Below are 15,500 nucleotides of genomic sequence, written 5' to 3' on the forward strand. Positions count from 1 at the left end.
AACGACTCGCTGAGTGAAGAAAAGCTTTTTAAGACCATGGGTTGCAATAGGTGCTGATATGAGACTGTACATAGCCTTCTTCCATGCTGTGCCATCCCCTTGTCACCAATCTAGCTGCAGGATCATTAAAACCCTGATTGCATGAAAATCCTTTCCCCAGCAGCAGTGACCGCTTGGTTTGTGACCCTTTCTAGCACTCCACCATACTGTAACACACAATTTCTCTCATTTAACACTTGAACATTTCCTACTTTTTTAAAGAAAAGTAACTTTCACTGAATCTGTAACATTCACAGCTCTTTACAACTAAGATGGCTACATTTTATTTCTTCAATGCCTCCATATATTTAAATATTAAAACAGTTATAGTCATAGAGTAATAGAGATGTACAGCATGGAAACAGACCCTTCGGTCCAACCTGTCTATGCCGAGTAAACCTCCTCTGCACCCGTTCCAGTGCCTCCACATCCTTCCTATAGTATGGCGACCAAAACTGCACACAATATTCCAGATGCGGCCGTACCAGAGTCTTATACAACTGCATCATGACCTCAGGACTCCAGAACTCAATTCCTCTACCAATAAAAGCCAGTACGCCATATGCCTTCCTCACCGCACTATTTAACTGGGTGGCAACTTTCAGAGATCTGTGTACATGGACACCAAGATCCCTCTGCTCATCCACACTACCAAGTATCCGACCATTAGCCCAGTACCCCATCTTTTTGTTATTCTTCCCAAAGTGAATCACTTTGTTAGAGACCTGCGCAGAGATATGTTAGAGACCTGCGCAGAGATATGCTGGAGACCTGTGCAGAGATATGCTGGAGACCTGCGCAGAGATATGCTGGAGGCCTGCGCAGAGATATGCTGGAGACCTGCGCAGAGATATGCTGGAGACCTGCGCAGAGATATGTTAGAGACCTGCGCAGAGATATGTTAGAGACCTGCGCAGAGATATGTTAGAGACCTGCGCAGAGATATGTTAGAGACCTGCGCAGAGATATGTTAGAGACCTGCGCAGAGATATGTCAGAGACCTGCGCAGAGATATGTTAGAGACCTGCGCAGAGATATGTCAGAGACCTGCGCAGAGATATGTCAGAGACCTGCGCAGAGATATGCTGGAGACCTGCGCAGAGATATGTCAGAGACCTGTGCAGAGCACAAACGTCAGAACAGTCAAACAGCCTGCTTGTGTGCAGCACGTTCTATGTAAATGGGAAAAGAGCCTGTGATTTAGCCACACTCACTACCACCAAGGATGAAGGGCCAGCAACAGCCTCATACACCAAGACCAGCAACATCTGAACAATGCAGGAATTGGAATGGAATGTGGAACAGTACAGACAGCTGCCGTTACAAAACACATTTAAGGGTGTCAATTTCAATCAAAACCATCCCCTTGCTGCACAGAGATGTGACTGCATTTCTCCATCAATCTCAGTACACTTTTGCACCAGGGGTTGTAACATAGACACACGTTAAAATGAAATGCCCAAACCTGATAATGTCTTTGTGCCCATTCTTGGCGGCCAGATGCAGTGGGGTGGTGAAGTTGGCATCAGCGCTGTCTTTGGATTGACCCTCCAGTAAGGCAACACACATGTTACTGTTCAACAGAAGCTGTGCAACCTGGATAACAAGGCAAGGGAGAGATCAGCATTTTCAGAGCTGTTGAAAATCTCAGCCAGATTAACTACTTGCATTCCAGAGATTCTCTGTGCTCAGCGATTCTGGAGTCTGCATGCCTCCAACAGAGTTTAGCTGTTGCCAAAGCAGCTTATAATTGAGGTAGTATCGGGAATCTGACTGATCACAGTATTGTCAGCACTTAGTTATTGTTGCTGACTGCGGCTTTCAATGGGGTTTCTGATCACTGTTATCTGTTGTCCATTTGAGCCCCTGTGAAGGGCTAACGACCACGTATCTGTCAACATTGTTTCTGACTTTTCCTTCCCCAGTCCCAAGCTCCTTTTTGCTGCCTTTCCAGCTCGTCCCAGCACCAGGCTTTATTCCTGCCAGATCCCAGCTTGGAAAGACAGTTAATCCCTGTTTTTAGAACCCATTCCTTAAGTACCCACCTCCCCACAACTGGATGCCCACTCTCACTCCTTGCCCAGAAAACGCTACAAAACTCTTAATGCATGGAGGAGACACTGTGGGTCGCGTGTTGAAGCACACAAAATCGTGTACGAAGTCCAGGCTTACACTCCAGCGTCAGACTGAGGGAGTGCCTCATGATCAGTGGTGCTGTCTTTCAAACAAGGCACTGCATTGACACCCCAGTTGGTGTTCCAGTTCGATGTAAATAATTTTAATACTGAACTGGAAGAAGAGTGAGGGAGATCTCACTGGTGTCCTACCCAAAATCTAAACCAAAGCTCCAAGAAACAGATGAAGTTCTCTTTTACTTCGTTGCATTCAGGGACAAAGTGACTGCCTTATTGCCTGCATTACAGCAGTGATTACAGTTCTAAAGCACTTTATTGGGTTCCATGCCCTTTTGGTATGTCCTGAGGTTGTGAAAGTTGCTATATTAAAGGCAAATCTTTCATCGGAGGGCTAGTAAATTTGCCTGAGAATGATCCAGGCCATGATGTGTGGTGTAGTCCTGAATGGTTGATCACCATCACGATCAAGAGTAGTGCTGGTCCCTCCTTTGAAGTGCCCTCCATTTAGCTTCTGCTGGGGTTTTCTCTTTACACGTATCCTGTGCCATCACCTGGCCCCAGGTAACCATTAGACTCATGAGCCAATTGTCAGCTGAGGCTTTTGTGCTATTTAACTATAGGGGGCTTCATGGCCTCAGCCCTGTCCAACTCTGAACCTGAACTGATGCCCACGCAAAGACACTTCTTAGCGAAAGCTAATGTATAATGCTAAAGCCGCTCAGATGATCCCCTCCCTGGCAGTAACCTGGCAACACAGGGGCCAATGTGCTCCAACAACTGAGAATGGGACTGTAATAATCAGAAAGAATGAATGGAAAACAAAGTAGGGATATGCAAGTTTCATAGCTCCTTGAAAGTGGAGTTGCAGGTAGATAGGATAGTGAAGATGGCGTTCGGTATGCTTTCCTTTATTGGTCAGAGTATTGAGTACAGGAGTTGGAAGGTCATGTTGCGGCTGTACAGGACATTGGTTAGGCCACTGTTGGAATATTGCGTGCAATTCTGGTCTCCTTCCTATCGGAAAGATGTTGTGAAATTTGAAAGGGTTCAGAAAAGATTTACAAGGATGTTGCCAGGGTTGGAGGATTTGAGCTAAAGTGAGAGGCTGAACAGGCTAGGGCTGTTTTCCCTGGAGCGTCGGAGGGTGAGGGGTGACCTTATAGAGGTTTACAAAATTATGAGGGGCATGGATAGGATAAATAGGCAAAGTCTTTTCCCTGGGGTCGGGGAGTCCAGAACTAGAGGGCATAGGTTTAGGGTGAGGGGGAAAGATATAAAAGAGACCTAAGGGGCAACGTTTTCACACAGAGGGTGGTATGGGTATGGAATGAGCTGCCAGAGGATGTGGTGGAAGCTGGTACAATTGCAACATTTAAGAGGCATCTGGATGGGTATATGAATAGGAAGGGTTTAGAGGGATATGGGCCGGGTGCTGGCAGGTGGGACTAGATTGAGTTGGGATATCTGATCAGCATGGACAAGTTGGACCGAAGGGTCTGTTTCCATGCTGTACATCTCTTTGACTCTATGACAAACTTGGCCTTTACTTGGGCTCAAAGCTGCAAGATGTAGAGAATCCATCCAGCCCGGGCTCTTCCTGCACAAAACCCCCAGCTGCGCCTCCATGTTGGTGCTGTGTGGTGAACACACCTCCCCAAAATAAGTTAAAGTCATTCTTCAACATGCAGCTGATGTTTCGATCAGCAGGTACTGTGGGCAATGGCATCGACAGGATCAAACACCAGCAAGCTCTCTACACTCTGATCTGAAAGTGCACGTGTAAAGCTAGCTAAGGGCAAAGGTCAGGATAACACACCCCCTCAAACTGCAAAACAGACACTAAGGAGGAAGGCTCATGAGGATAATTTCATTTAAACACTTACTACTGTTAGCAAAGAGATCAGTAACTTGGGGGTACAGGTTACAAAACACTGATGGAGGAGTGGAAGGCGAGTTTACAACTGTGACAGCAGGATCAATGTATTACTGTGGGAGGAAACCCACGCAGACACGTGGAGAATGTGCAAACTCCACAAAGACAGTTGCCTGAGGTGGGAATTGAACCTGGGTCCCTGGCGCTGTGAGGCAGCAGTGCTAACCACTGAGCCACCATGCCACCCCATGGATTGATTTTATTCCTGAGTGTCCATTAAGCAGTGGACAAGTCATTGATGGGGTTGTGCTGTAAAACATTATGTTCCAGCTCCAGCTGTAGTCATACATTGATCCTGCTGTCACAGTTGTACATACACAGACGGTGCTAAAGCAAGAAAGAAAGACTTGCATTTACCTAGCGCCCTTCACAACCTAAGGTTGACCACAAGTCCTTTACAGCTAAAAATCACTCTTATAATTTAGGGAAATGTGACAGTCAGTTGATATACAAAACCTCACAAACTACAATGAGATGACTGACCAACTCAGATGTTTTAAGTGGAGGCACAGCTGCTTCACAGTGCTAGGGACCTGGGTTTGATCCCACCCTTGGTTCTGAATTAGTGATTATCAGCTAAGGTTTTGCATTCAGATCCTGGAGTGGGGTTTGAGACGCTGAGCTTCCAACACCTCCAGGAGCCACCACAGAGAACCCCACTAATACCTGAAGTGAACTGGCATCTCTGGGTGGGTTCGATTGTTATACTCAACCCTACGCCTTCCAATTTCAATGTCCACTTCTTCACAAGTCTCAATCCTGGTTCCAGTCTCTTCACAATTCATGTCCACCCCTCTTCCAACATTCCAATTCTGATTCTGGATCTCTCTACAGTTTCCAATCCCAGTCACACACACTCCACAAATTCCAATCATGATTCCACTGGCTTCACCCTTCTCAATCTCAAAATCCGTTCCTTCCATTATTCCGAATCCCAATGCCCACTTTCTCCACTTCCCAGTCTCTCTACATTTCCAAACCCCAATCGCGCACTTGTTGACACAGATTGTGTGCCTGTATGAACAAATCTGGTTAATCGTCCTTTCTAAGCAATGATCCTGGAGTTACTCAGTCTGCCTCAGTTGTTAAACAGTCTTCCATCACCAGAAACCGGAGCATTGAGATTATGAGGAAGGTCCCGAGTTACAGACAATTTAAGGAGCAAACAATCTTACCTTCAGTCTGCCAAACTCACACGCGAGATCCAACGGTGTCTTCTTGGCCTTATTTACGATGCATGGGTTGGACTGGTGCTGTAGGAGCATCTCGGACTGTCAGATAAAATAATCACAGTCTTGATTACACCAGACGGACAAGCCTGTTCAAATTCCATCTTGATTTACAGATCACAGAGCCCTTTCTTTCAGCCCTTCCCTGCCCCCCTTCCCCCCACTCAGCTTATTGAGTCAACCCATATCTCAGTCGAGTGTGGTTCAGTAGGCAGCACGATGGCTCAGTGCTGCCTCACAGCGCCAGGCACCCGGGTTCAATTCCAGCCTCGGGTGACTGTCTGTGTGGAGTTTGCACCTTCTCCCCGTGTCTGTGAGAGTTTCTTCCGAATGCTCTGGATTTTCTCCCACAACCCAAAGACATGCAGGTTAGGTGAATTGACCAAGCTAAATTTCCCATAATGTTAGGTACATTAGTCAGAGGTAAATGTAGGGGAATGCGTCTAGGTGGGTTACTCTTCAGAGGGTCAGTATGATCTTGTTGGGTCGAAGGGCCTGTTTCCACACTGTAGGGGATTCTACAATCTCTCAAAAAAGTACCGTTTAATCTAATCTAATCTCGTTGTTGTGGATCTGTTCGCCATCTAATCTCCATTACTCAACAAGTCAAACATTTCATCAAAACCTTTGTATGCCCTCCATGATCTCTCCTACATTTCATACAACCTGGTGTTTGGTGGATCAATTGTTCAGTGCTGTATTATGCAAGTTTGGAAATTCATCCACGCTCATTAATTGGTTAAGGCTGGATGTGGACTCTGAACAAAGTAAGCAGACACCCGAAAAACAACTAGAAATGGAGCTTTAAATGTGATTGAAGACATTGTGTGATTCCATTCATTTTTTTAAAGGTGGTGTAAACAAATTTGTTGTCTCTGCATTGCTCCAATACACAAAAACAGAACATACTTTTTTGAGAGATTGTAGAATCCCCTACAGTGTGGAGGCAGGCCATTTGATCCATCAAGTCCACACTGACTCTCCAAAGGGCATCCCACCCATTCACCCATCCCTCCCCATCCTATTCCTGTAACCCTGCATTTCCCAGGGCTAACCCACCTAGCCTACAGATCCCTGGACACTACGGGCAATTTAACATGGCCAATCCACCTAACTTGCACAACTCTGGACCGTGGGAGGAAACCAGAGCACCGGAAGGAAACCCACACACACACACGGTGAAAATGTGCAAACCCCACACAGACAGTCGCCCAAAGCTGGAATTGAAACCAGGTCACTGGTGCTGTGAGGCAGCAGTGCTAACCACTGAGCCACCGTGCTGCCCTAAATTTTGATTTCTAAATGTGCTTTATTTGAATTGTGATATACAAGATTAAAAACTATGTTAAATCTCACTGCAGTACGACAATACTGTGTTTCTGTAGCATCTTAATTTGATTAAGACCTCCAGTGTACTTCACAGACACATTTTACAAGCAACGTTTGGCACTGAGCTGCATAATGAGGTAGTAGATCTGGATGATCAAAGGTTTGGCGAAGGAGGTAGTTTTTAAATGGGTTTTATAAGAAGAGAAAGAGGGAGAGAATGGTAGAGAATCAGAGTGGTACTGAAATATGAAAATCAAGAGTTTAGTGCTCAGGCAATGAAAGGTGTTTGAATGATTTTATTGTCATGTGCATTGAGAAAAACAATAAAATACAGTGATAATCTTTGTCGTCACAATCTGGCGCCATTTTGAATAGTTTAAGAATAAGCAAAAAAAATTAGAAAGACGTAGCTTAGAGACAGTCCATTAGTCCTCAGCCAGCTCATCATCAACAACACCTATACTGGCATCCTTCCTCCACCGCCTCACCACCTTCCACACCAGACTCCAACAAACGGTGAAGTTGCCAATCCCCAGGCACCACTTTTTGCCAGTGGACTTACCTCTGCCGATGTAGCAGCCGCTAATTTCAATACCAGATCCCGTGCTCGCCCCACTCGCTGCCACCACATGTTCTGTGCTGGACCCACTCACATCCTTCTAAGTTCCTCACCCCCTCCAATGCCATCCAAGCTCAGGACAAGAGGTAAGTAAAGGAAAGAAGAGAAAGCAGAAAAGAAAAGTAGTTGGAGTTGACAGGCCCCGGCTCATGGCCCCTACTCCACCGCCATCTTGATGACATCACCTGGCACCTGGCCTGGAGATGCTGCCTCCAGTGGTGGAACAATTGAAATTGAGGCTGTTCAACAGCTGGAGGAGCACAGATATTCGTGTGGCTGGAGATAGAGAGCAGTAAGGTCATGAAGGAATTTGAAAATGAAAATGAGAATTTTAAGAGTGACATGTTATTTAACTGGGATGTAAACAGGTCAACAAGCACAGGGAGCAATGAGTGAACGAGTCAAGGAGCGAATAAGGACATGGGGCAGCTGAATTTTCAGATGGTCTTCAGTTTACGGATGTGTGAATGTGGGAAGCCAGCCAGGATTCCATCGGAATAATCAAGACCATGGGTAACAAAGCTGGGGAGGGCACTAGCAGCCGATCAGGCAGAGGAGCCATGCAGTATCGTCCAAAAAATAACCACCAATGCAGCACTGTCAGCAACTGTGCTCGTCTTCGGATGAATGCAAGGAAGACTTGACTATGTTCATCTTTTCCCTCAGGAAACAACACAGGAGCTGAGTTACTGTGAAGAACAATTGATTCTGTAAAGATGATGCCACAAACAGCAGCTGAGATGAGCAGTCAGTTAATCTGTCATCATGATGTCAGCTCAGGCACTAATATCAGCCAAGACTCTGGAAGGAACTCACTGCTCCTTCCTCCAACCATTTATAAAATCCAAATAAGCCAACACAGGTGGGCTTTTAAAATTTAACATTTGTTGTGAAAGACAATGTCTCTGACAGTGCAGCTCTCCCTCAGTGTGACTCTGAAATCACAGCCTGCATTACATACTCAAGGCCTGAACACCACCCCCATGTCCTTTACTCACCCTCACACCCCAGACCCTGTCATTATGTGAACGGCTTTCAGCAAAGCTAACCCATTCTCACCTACACATTGACCCCATTGTCAGCTTTTCTCTTCCCCTGGCACATTATCACCCATCCTTTTGTCTCCCTCACTATTATTCTCTCTCTCTCTGGGCTCTATCTCCATCTGTCTCCTCACTCATTCCCCACATCCCAACCTGTCTTAAGAACATAAGAAGCAGGAGCAGGAGTAGGCCGTCTGGCTCTTCAAGGCTGCTCCACCATTTAATAGGATCATGGCTGATCTTTTCATGGACTCAGCTCCACTTACCCACCCTCTCACCATTACCCTTAATTCCTTTACTAATCAACAATCTATCCATGTCTGCTTTAAAAGAAAATTCAACAAGGTACCCTCAACTGCTTGACTGGGCTTCCTGTTAACTATCATTTCTGAAACTGGAAACGTTAACTCCATTTCTCTCTCCACAGATCCTTCCAGACCTGCTGAGTTTCTCCAGCACTTTCTGTTCTTGTTTCGGATTTTCAGCAACAGCCAGTCTTTGTTTCATTTATTTACTTACTTAGGTCTCTGGTTGACTCAGCCATTCATCCCCTTGTTGTTGCAAGGGCATTGTTGACATAGAAAATGTCTGACATATGTACGTAAATAGTAGTCACTGCGCTGCAGAAGAAATCTTCAGACATAATACATCAGAAGATGCTTTAACCGTGTGATCATGTCCTAGAGAAATATACGTTCCTTTTGATCATTTGCTATTATCCAGGCTCTCCTGATTTCTTGTGTTGGGCAGTCCTTTGGAAAATGTGGACAGAGAAAGGTTGCTTAATGAGTAGGGGATTAAAACAAAAATCTTTAAGCAACTCGGCTGCAGATCTGATCAATCTGCCAGTGCAGTTTGTCAGGCAGCCAATAGGAGGCATAGGAGAGCCACTGTGGGAATGTGAGGGGAAACTGGCCAGTTCTCTGTAAGCACCCCCCCTCCCCCAAAAGGGAAGAGGAGACACAGCTTTTTCATTATTTTGTTTGACACGGGCCCTCAGGATGTAGAAGATCGAGAGAGGAGGATTTGAAACATCCTGCTGAGCGACTTTCCCCAGCTCTGAGGGGTCTAGAAGTGAGCAGTGAAGGTGGTGGTGAAGGGTAATGAAAGTTACCGGTGCTGAGCTGACCCCACACACAAACTCCAGCATTGGTGTGATTCAATCTGATCTGTCTTCACAACATTGCCCAGGAAGATCCATGGTTTAACCCTTTCCTTCTGCCCCAGCAAGACTGAAGTTCACTCAGCAGTGTGGCAGGTAGGGATATGGGAAACGGGCAGGAGATTGGCATGAGATAACAGACATGATTGGGCTGAATGACCTCTTTCTGCAACATAATAATCCTTTGATTGTGAGAGTCTGTGAATGGGGTCTGACCCTTCAGGCCAAAGTAATACCAACCCAGCCTGACACTGCCTCCAGCCAACAACAATGACTTTCATTTATATCCTGCCTTTTAGCTGCTCACATCCCCCAGGGTGACCACTTCAAACCAGCTGTGACACTGCAGTTGCTGTCAGGTCACATGGCCAAAGGAAGGCTCAGTTGAGGAGATGGGTTTAAGGAGGATGAACTTCCGCCCAGCTCCCAATGGCACAGCCTTCAAAGAGAGGGATACTCAGTCATTACACTGACAATGTTCCCGGTCCCACAGTCTGTACACTGGTGGTGTTCCCGATCACAAAGTCATTACACTGCAGTATTCCCGATCCCATAGTCCACACACAGGCAATTTCCCCATCCCGCAGTCATTACACTGACAGTATTCCCGATCCCATAGTCCACACACAGGCAATTTCCCCATCCCGCAGTCATTACACTGACAGTATTCCTGGTCCCATAAGTGATGCATAAGTGATGTTCCCAATCCCACAGTTCTTGCACTGATGGTGTTCTTGGTCCAACAGGCCATACACTGATTCTATTCCCAATCCCACAGTCCATACACTGGTGATGTTCCCGATCCCACCGCCCATCCACAGGCAGTTTTCCTGATCCCACAGTCTGTACACGGACAGTGTTCTTGATCCCACAGCCACACACTGACGGTGTTCCCAATCCCACAGCCTGTACACGGACAGTTTTCCTGATCCCACTGTCTGTACACGGACAGTGTTCCTGATCCCACAGCCACACACTGACGGTGTTCCCAATCCCACAGCTGTACACGGACAGTTTTCCTGATCCCACAGTCTGTACACGGACAGTGTTCCTGATCCCACAGCCAACACACTGACGGTGTTCCCAATCCCACAGTCCGCCAACTGACAAGTGTTCCTGATTTCACATCCCTACCTTCCCACAGTGTTGATGTGAATCTGCCGTTCCCTGTACATTCCCTCCTTCTCTCTCTGACCTGATCCCTCCTTTTCCATGGTGGCGCCGAGCTCAGACCCTGTTCCTGCCCCAGTCCAATGCCTGACACTGCTCCCTCTCCTTTTGTGTAATCCACGTCAGGCTTCCATCCTTCACCCTGGGCTAAGGAAAGGCTTGTTTTCATGTTTCAGATGAAAGTCGGCAATTGCCTTTTAAACACTCATTTCATTTCAAAACAAACAAGTCTTGGCTGAACAAGTCTTGGCTCGCTGACATGTCTGAAAGATTCTGATAATTATATGCTCTTTAAGAAACACCCTCCACAACTCTCACCAAATCCTCAAATCTCACCCACAATCAGCACAGGGCCAGAGAAGGAGAGGTCTGGATATTTAAAGGGACAGTGCCCTGAATTAATGGTGTCAGTAATGGGCCTGTCCACCAGTCAGAAAGCCATTGGTAACTTTGGCTTGCCCATTCCTGGGATCCCTGATGGGATGGAATATCAATGAGACAGTGACAGCCCACACTCTGTGTCCTGTGCCGAGAATGACAAAGACTGCACCAAAAATGCCCCCAGCTCTCTCGTCCCAGCAACACCCCTCGGAGTTGTGGTCACTTCTGGGACTGCTGCTTGGTGACCCAGAGAGGGTCACTGGGATTTGGCAGAGGGCGAGGGTCACCGTGGAGGGTAGGTGCAGATCCTCTTTCAGCATGGTGTGACGGTAGGACCTGGTGTCCGAGATACGAAAGTCGGAGGAGTTGTAGACAGTGAGGAAGGATGTAGCAGGTTACAGCGGGATATAGATAAGCTGCAGAACTGGGCAGAAAGGTGGCAAATGGAGTTCAATGTAGCTAAGTGTGAGGTGATTCACTTTGGTAAGAGTAACAAAAAGATGGGGTACTGGGCTAATGGACGGATACTTGGTAGTGTGGATGAGCAGAGAGATCTTGGTGTCCATGTACACATGGAACGGGTGCAGAGGATGTTTACCAGGATGTTGCCTGGTATGGTAGGAAGATCGTATGAGGAAAGGCTGAGGCACTTGTGGTTGTTTTCATTGGAGAAAAGAAGGTTTAGGGTTTACTTGATAGAGGTGTATAAGATGATTAGGGGTTTAGATAGGGTCGACAGTGAGGATCTTTTTCCACGTATGGAGTCAGCTATTATGAGGGGGCATAGCTTTAAATTAAGGGGGGGTTGGTATAGGACAGATGTTAGGGGTAGGTTCTTTACTCAGCGAGTCGTGAGTTCATGGACTGCCCTGCCAGTAGCAGTGGTGGACTCTCCCTCATTGTGGGCATTTAAGCGGGCATTGGATAGGCATATGGAGGATAGTGGGCTAGTGTAGCTTAGGTGGGCTTGGATCGGCGCAACATTGAGGGTCGAAGGGCCTGTACTGCGCTGTATTCTTCTATGTTCTATGTAAGGAGCTGCATCCTGCCCTCAGGAACCCACCAAGAGGGCAGGACAGCCCTCCCCTCAGGAGGTAGAATCCCAGCAGTGACAACTTGGTTGGCCCCGAAGGGCCTCAACTGACCCAGGAAGGCAGCCCTCCACCTCTGCTCCCATCCTTCCTCCCAGTGACCCTCTCTGGGTCACCAAGCTGCAGTCCCAGACGTGGTCACAACTCCCAGTGGCACTGTTGGGACCGAGAAGCTGGGCGCTGTTCTCAATGCCATCTTTGGCTTTCTCAGCTGACTGTTGTAATGCCAAGAGGCCGACATTCAACCTTCCAACCAATATAAATCCAGCAGCCCCTCCACGGTAACCAGACAAAAGGCCTGCACTTTGTCATTAATGGGGAACGTACTGTTTATGATATCCTGGTATTATCACACTGTCACAACGTTGGCACAAATGCAGCCAATCCCACACAAACTGCCTTTCACACGGTGAGCTGTCTCCTGGAAGTGATAAACAATAAAATCCCAAGACATCAACAGTTCCTGTCATCAATTGGCCTGGAACCCCAATTGTGCGAGTTATACATTTCACTTCTCTTCCACGTTCCCAGGAAGAAAATTGGAGGTTAGTTGCTGTGATTCATCCAATGAGTGGGTGAACTACTCTTCAGTGACCCCTCATAAAGGAGAGGTTAATCAGCGAACGTGAGTAAGTATCGCATGATCAGGAAGGAGAGATCATGCTGGAGCCAGACACAGCGCGAGTGAGTACAGAGGAACCTCGAATATCCGGCATTCGATTATCCAAATTTCAGATTGTCCGAACAAGACTGCAAGATCCCGACACTTGGCTAAACTGTGTTATCCAGCATTCGATTATCCTAACATTTGATTATCCGAACAAAATACCCCCCAGCTTGTGTCATTCGGATAATGGAGGTTCCTCTGGAAACAGTGTGGTAATGCGGTGCAGAGAGGAAGTGCTTTTTTGGCTCACAGTTTGTAAAGGTTTTGTAGTAGGATATTTTGAAGCTCAGGATCAGAGCCCAGCACTAAATAAAAACATCATAAGAAAATTGTAAGTTCATCAGTTGTCAGTAATAGTTGCTAATTTGACTATCTATCATAGGATAGATACCTTTGGATTGAGGGTAAACAGGATACATACTTACAGATTACAAACTAAAAGACCAGTGGGAGTTTTTTTAAAACAAATTAAGAATGAAGTAAATAGAGATGCAGGACCAGGAGACATGTTGTGGGAGCTGCTGGACCCCATAGTGATCCTAATGACCACATCTGCAGCAAGTGTTGGTTGCTCGAGAAAGCTCAGAGTTGATGTGCTGGACTCTGAGCTTCAAACACGTCGATACATCAGGGAGGGGACGAGTTACCTGGATGCTGTGTTTCAGGAGGCAGTCACACCTCTTGGATTAATTAGCTTGGATTTGGTCAGTGCTCAGGGACTGGAGGGTGTGACTATGAGTGAGGTAGGTAGAGGGATCCAGGAGGTAGTGCTGAAGGATCCTCCACCTTTGAGCTTATCGAACCGGTTTGAGATTCTTGCTCCCTGTATGGACGAGAGTGAGGGCTGTAAGGAGGTAGGGCAAACTGACCATTGCACTGTGCTGAGGGGAGAGAAGAGAAATGTAGTTATAATCGGGGATAGTCTAGTCAGGGGAATCGACAGTGTGGTCAGGATTAAGAGTTCCGAAGGCTGTTTCCTGCCTGGTGCCCAGGTTCAGGATTTCTCATTTAGGCTTCAGAGGAACTTGGAGTGGGAGGGGAAGATCCAGTCACAGTCCACATAAGTATTAATCTTACAGGTAGAAACAGTAAGGGGTTCTGCTGAGGGATTATGAACAGCTAGGGGCTTAATTTAAAAGCAGAGCCAAAAGATTATAATCCCTGATCACTACTTGAGCGCGAGCAAATCAGCACAAGAACAAGATTAAAGGAGTAAAAGATTGGTGTGGTCATCACAAAGGAGAAAGTACTGGGGAAGCTGAAAAGCCTGAAGGTGGATAAGTCACCTGGATCAGATAGATTACACCCCAGGGTTCTGAAGGAGATAGCTGAGGGGGTTGTGGAGGCATTGGTGGTGATCTTTCAGGAACCATTGGAGTTAGGGCGGGTCCCAGAGGACTAGCTAATGTAACAGCCATGTTTAGGGAGGGGAGGAAAGAAAAGGCAGGAGACTATAGGCTGGTTAGCCTGACCTCGGTCATTGGTAAGATTTTAGAGTCCATTATTAAGGATGAGATTGCGGAGTACTTGGAAGTGTACGGTGAAATAAGGCTGAGTCAGCACGGCTTCGACAAGGGGTGGTCATGCTTGACAAATTGGTTCGAATTCTTTGAAGAGGTAACAAGCAAGTTAGACAAAGGAGAGCTAGTATTCATGATCTATTTGGATTTCCAGAAGGCATTTGAATGGTGCCTCACTGGCCAGCCAGTGGAACCATAACCCAATGTGGATCAGAGTGGTGAGGAGCAGCAGATCAGCAAGCCAGAAAAACAGATGGACACCAGTCATGCAAAACCTGTCAAGCAACCTTGGAAACGACTGTCAAGACCAACAATGTCGCATCCATCAGCCAACCAACCCTCAGGAACTCTTGTGGCATCATGGTAGTGTTCCTAATCTGACCCAAGAGGCCTGGGTTCAATATCCACCTGCTCCCAGAGGTGTGGCTGAACAACTCGAGTAAAATATCTACAACCAACCCTCACTGGGTCACTGTGAAGGAACAGATTCAAAATGTATGACATCCCATCCACAGCGATTTTGTGGTCACCATTAGTACACTCTAGTGTTGGCAGAGAAATGGTCCTCCTCAAGGACTCTAGGAGATCGGTGATGACACAGGGTGGGGGGCTCTCACTTACCACGTCATAGTGTCCATACTGTGCTGCAAGGTGCAATGGGATCTGACCGTCCTGCGAGGCAACATTTACCACAGCTCCAGCTCGGAGGAGCAATCGCACGGGTTCCAGCTTTCCCTGCCATGCTGCATAGTGTAATGGCCTCATCCCTGCACCAAACATCACACAGCATAGAAAGGAGCACCATCAGTAATAAAACAATACAAGGAACATTCATCTGAACATCAGAGCTAGGCCAGTCAGGATGGCATTGCCCGTTCACACGACGGACGATAGAAATCTGGAACACTCCCTCACTGAAAAATGTGAATGCCAGGACACACTGGATGAGATCAGTCATAGAGTCATAGAGATGTACAGCATGGAAACAGACCCTTCAGTCCAACCCGTCCGATATCCCAACCCAATCTAGTCCCACCTGCCAGCAGCCGGTCCATATCCCTCCAAACCCTTCCTATTGATATAACCATCCAAATGCCTCTTAAATGTTGCAATTGTACCAGCCTCCACCACATCCTCTGGCAGCTCATTCCATACATGTACCACCCCTCTGCATGAAAAAGT

General features: G+C 46.9%; 1 protein-coding gene across 2 annotated transcripts in view; it reads right to left on the minus strand.

Moving 5' to 3' along the window:
* The window catches only part of LOC122562005 (caskin-2-like), a 278,200-nt gene that overhangs the window by 77,488 nt on the left and 185,212 nt on the right, over window positions 1-15,500 (minus strand). For both annotated transcript variants that reach the window (XM_043714379.1, XM_043714381.1), the window contains 3 exons: window positions 14,940-15,085; window positions 5,283-5,378; window positions 1,505-1,635 (listed from right to left, as the gene is read on the minus strand). In XM_043714379.1, coding sequence (XP_043570314.1) covers window positions 1,505-1,635; window positions 5,283-5,378; window positions 14,940-15,085 — 373 coding nt within the window. The remainder of the gene's footprint in view (window positions 1-1,504; window positions 1,636-5,282; window positions 5,379-14,939; window positions 15,086-15,500) is intronic.

This window comes from Chiloscyllium plagiosum, chromosome 24 (genome assembly GCF_004010195.1).
Source record: "Chiloscyllium plagiosum isolate BGI_BamShark_2017 chromosome 24, ASM401019v2, whole genome shotgun sequence".
Classification (NCBI taxonomy): domain Eukaryota; kingdom Metazoa; phylum Chordata; class Chondrichthyes; order Orectolobiformes; family Hemiscylliidae; genus Chiloscyllium; species Chiloscyllium plagiosum.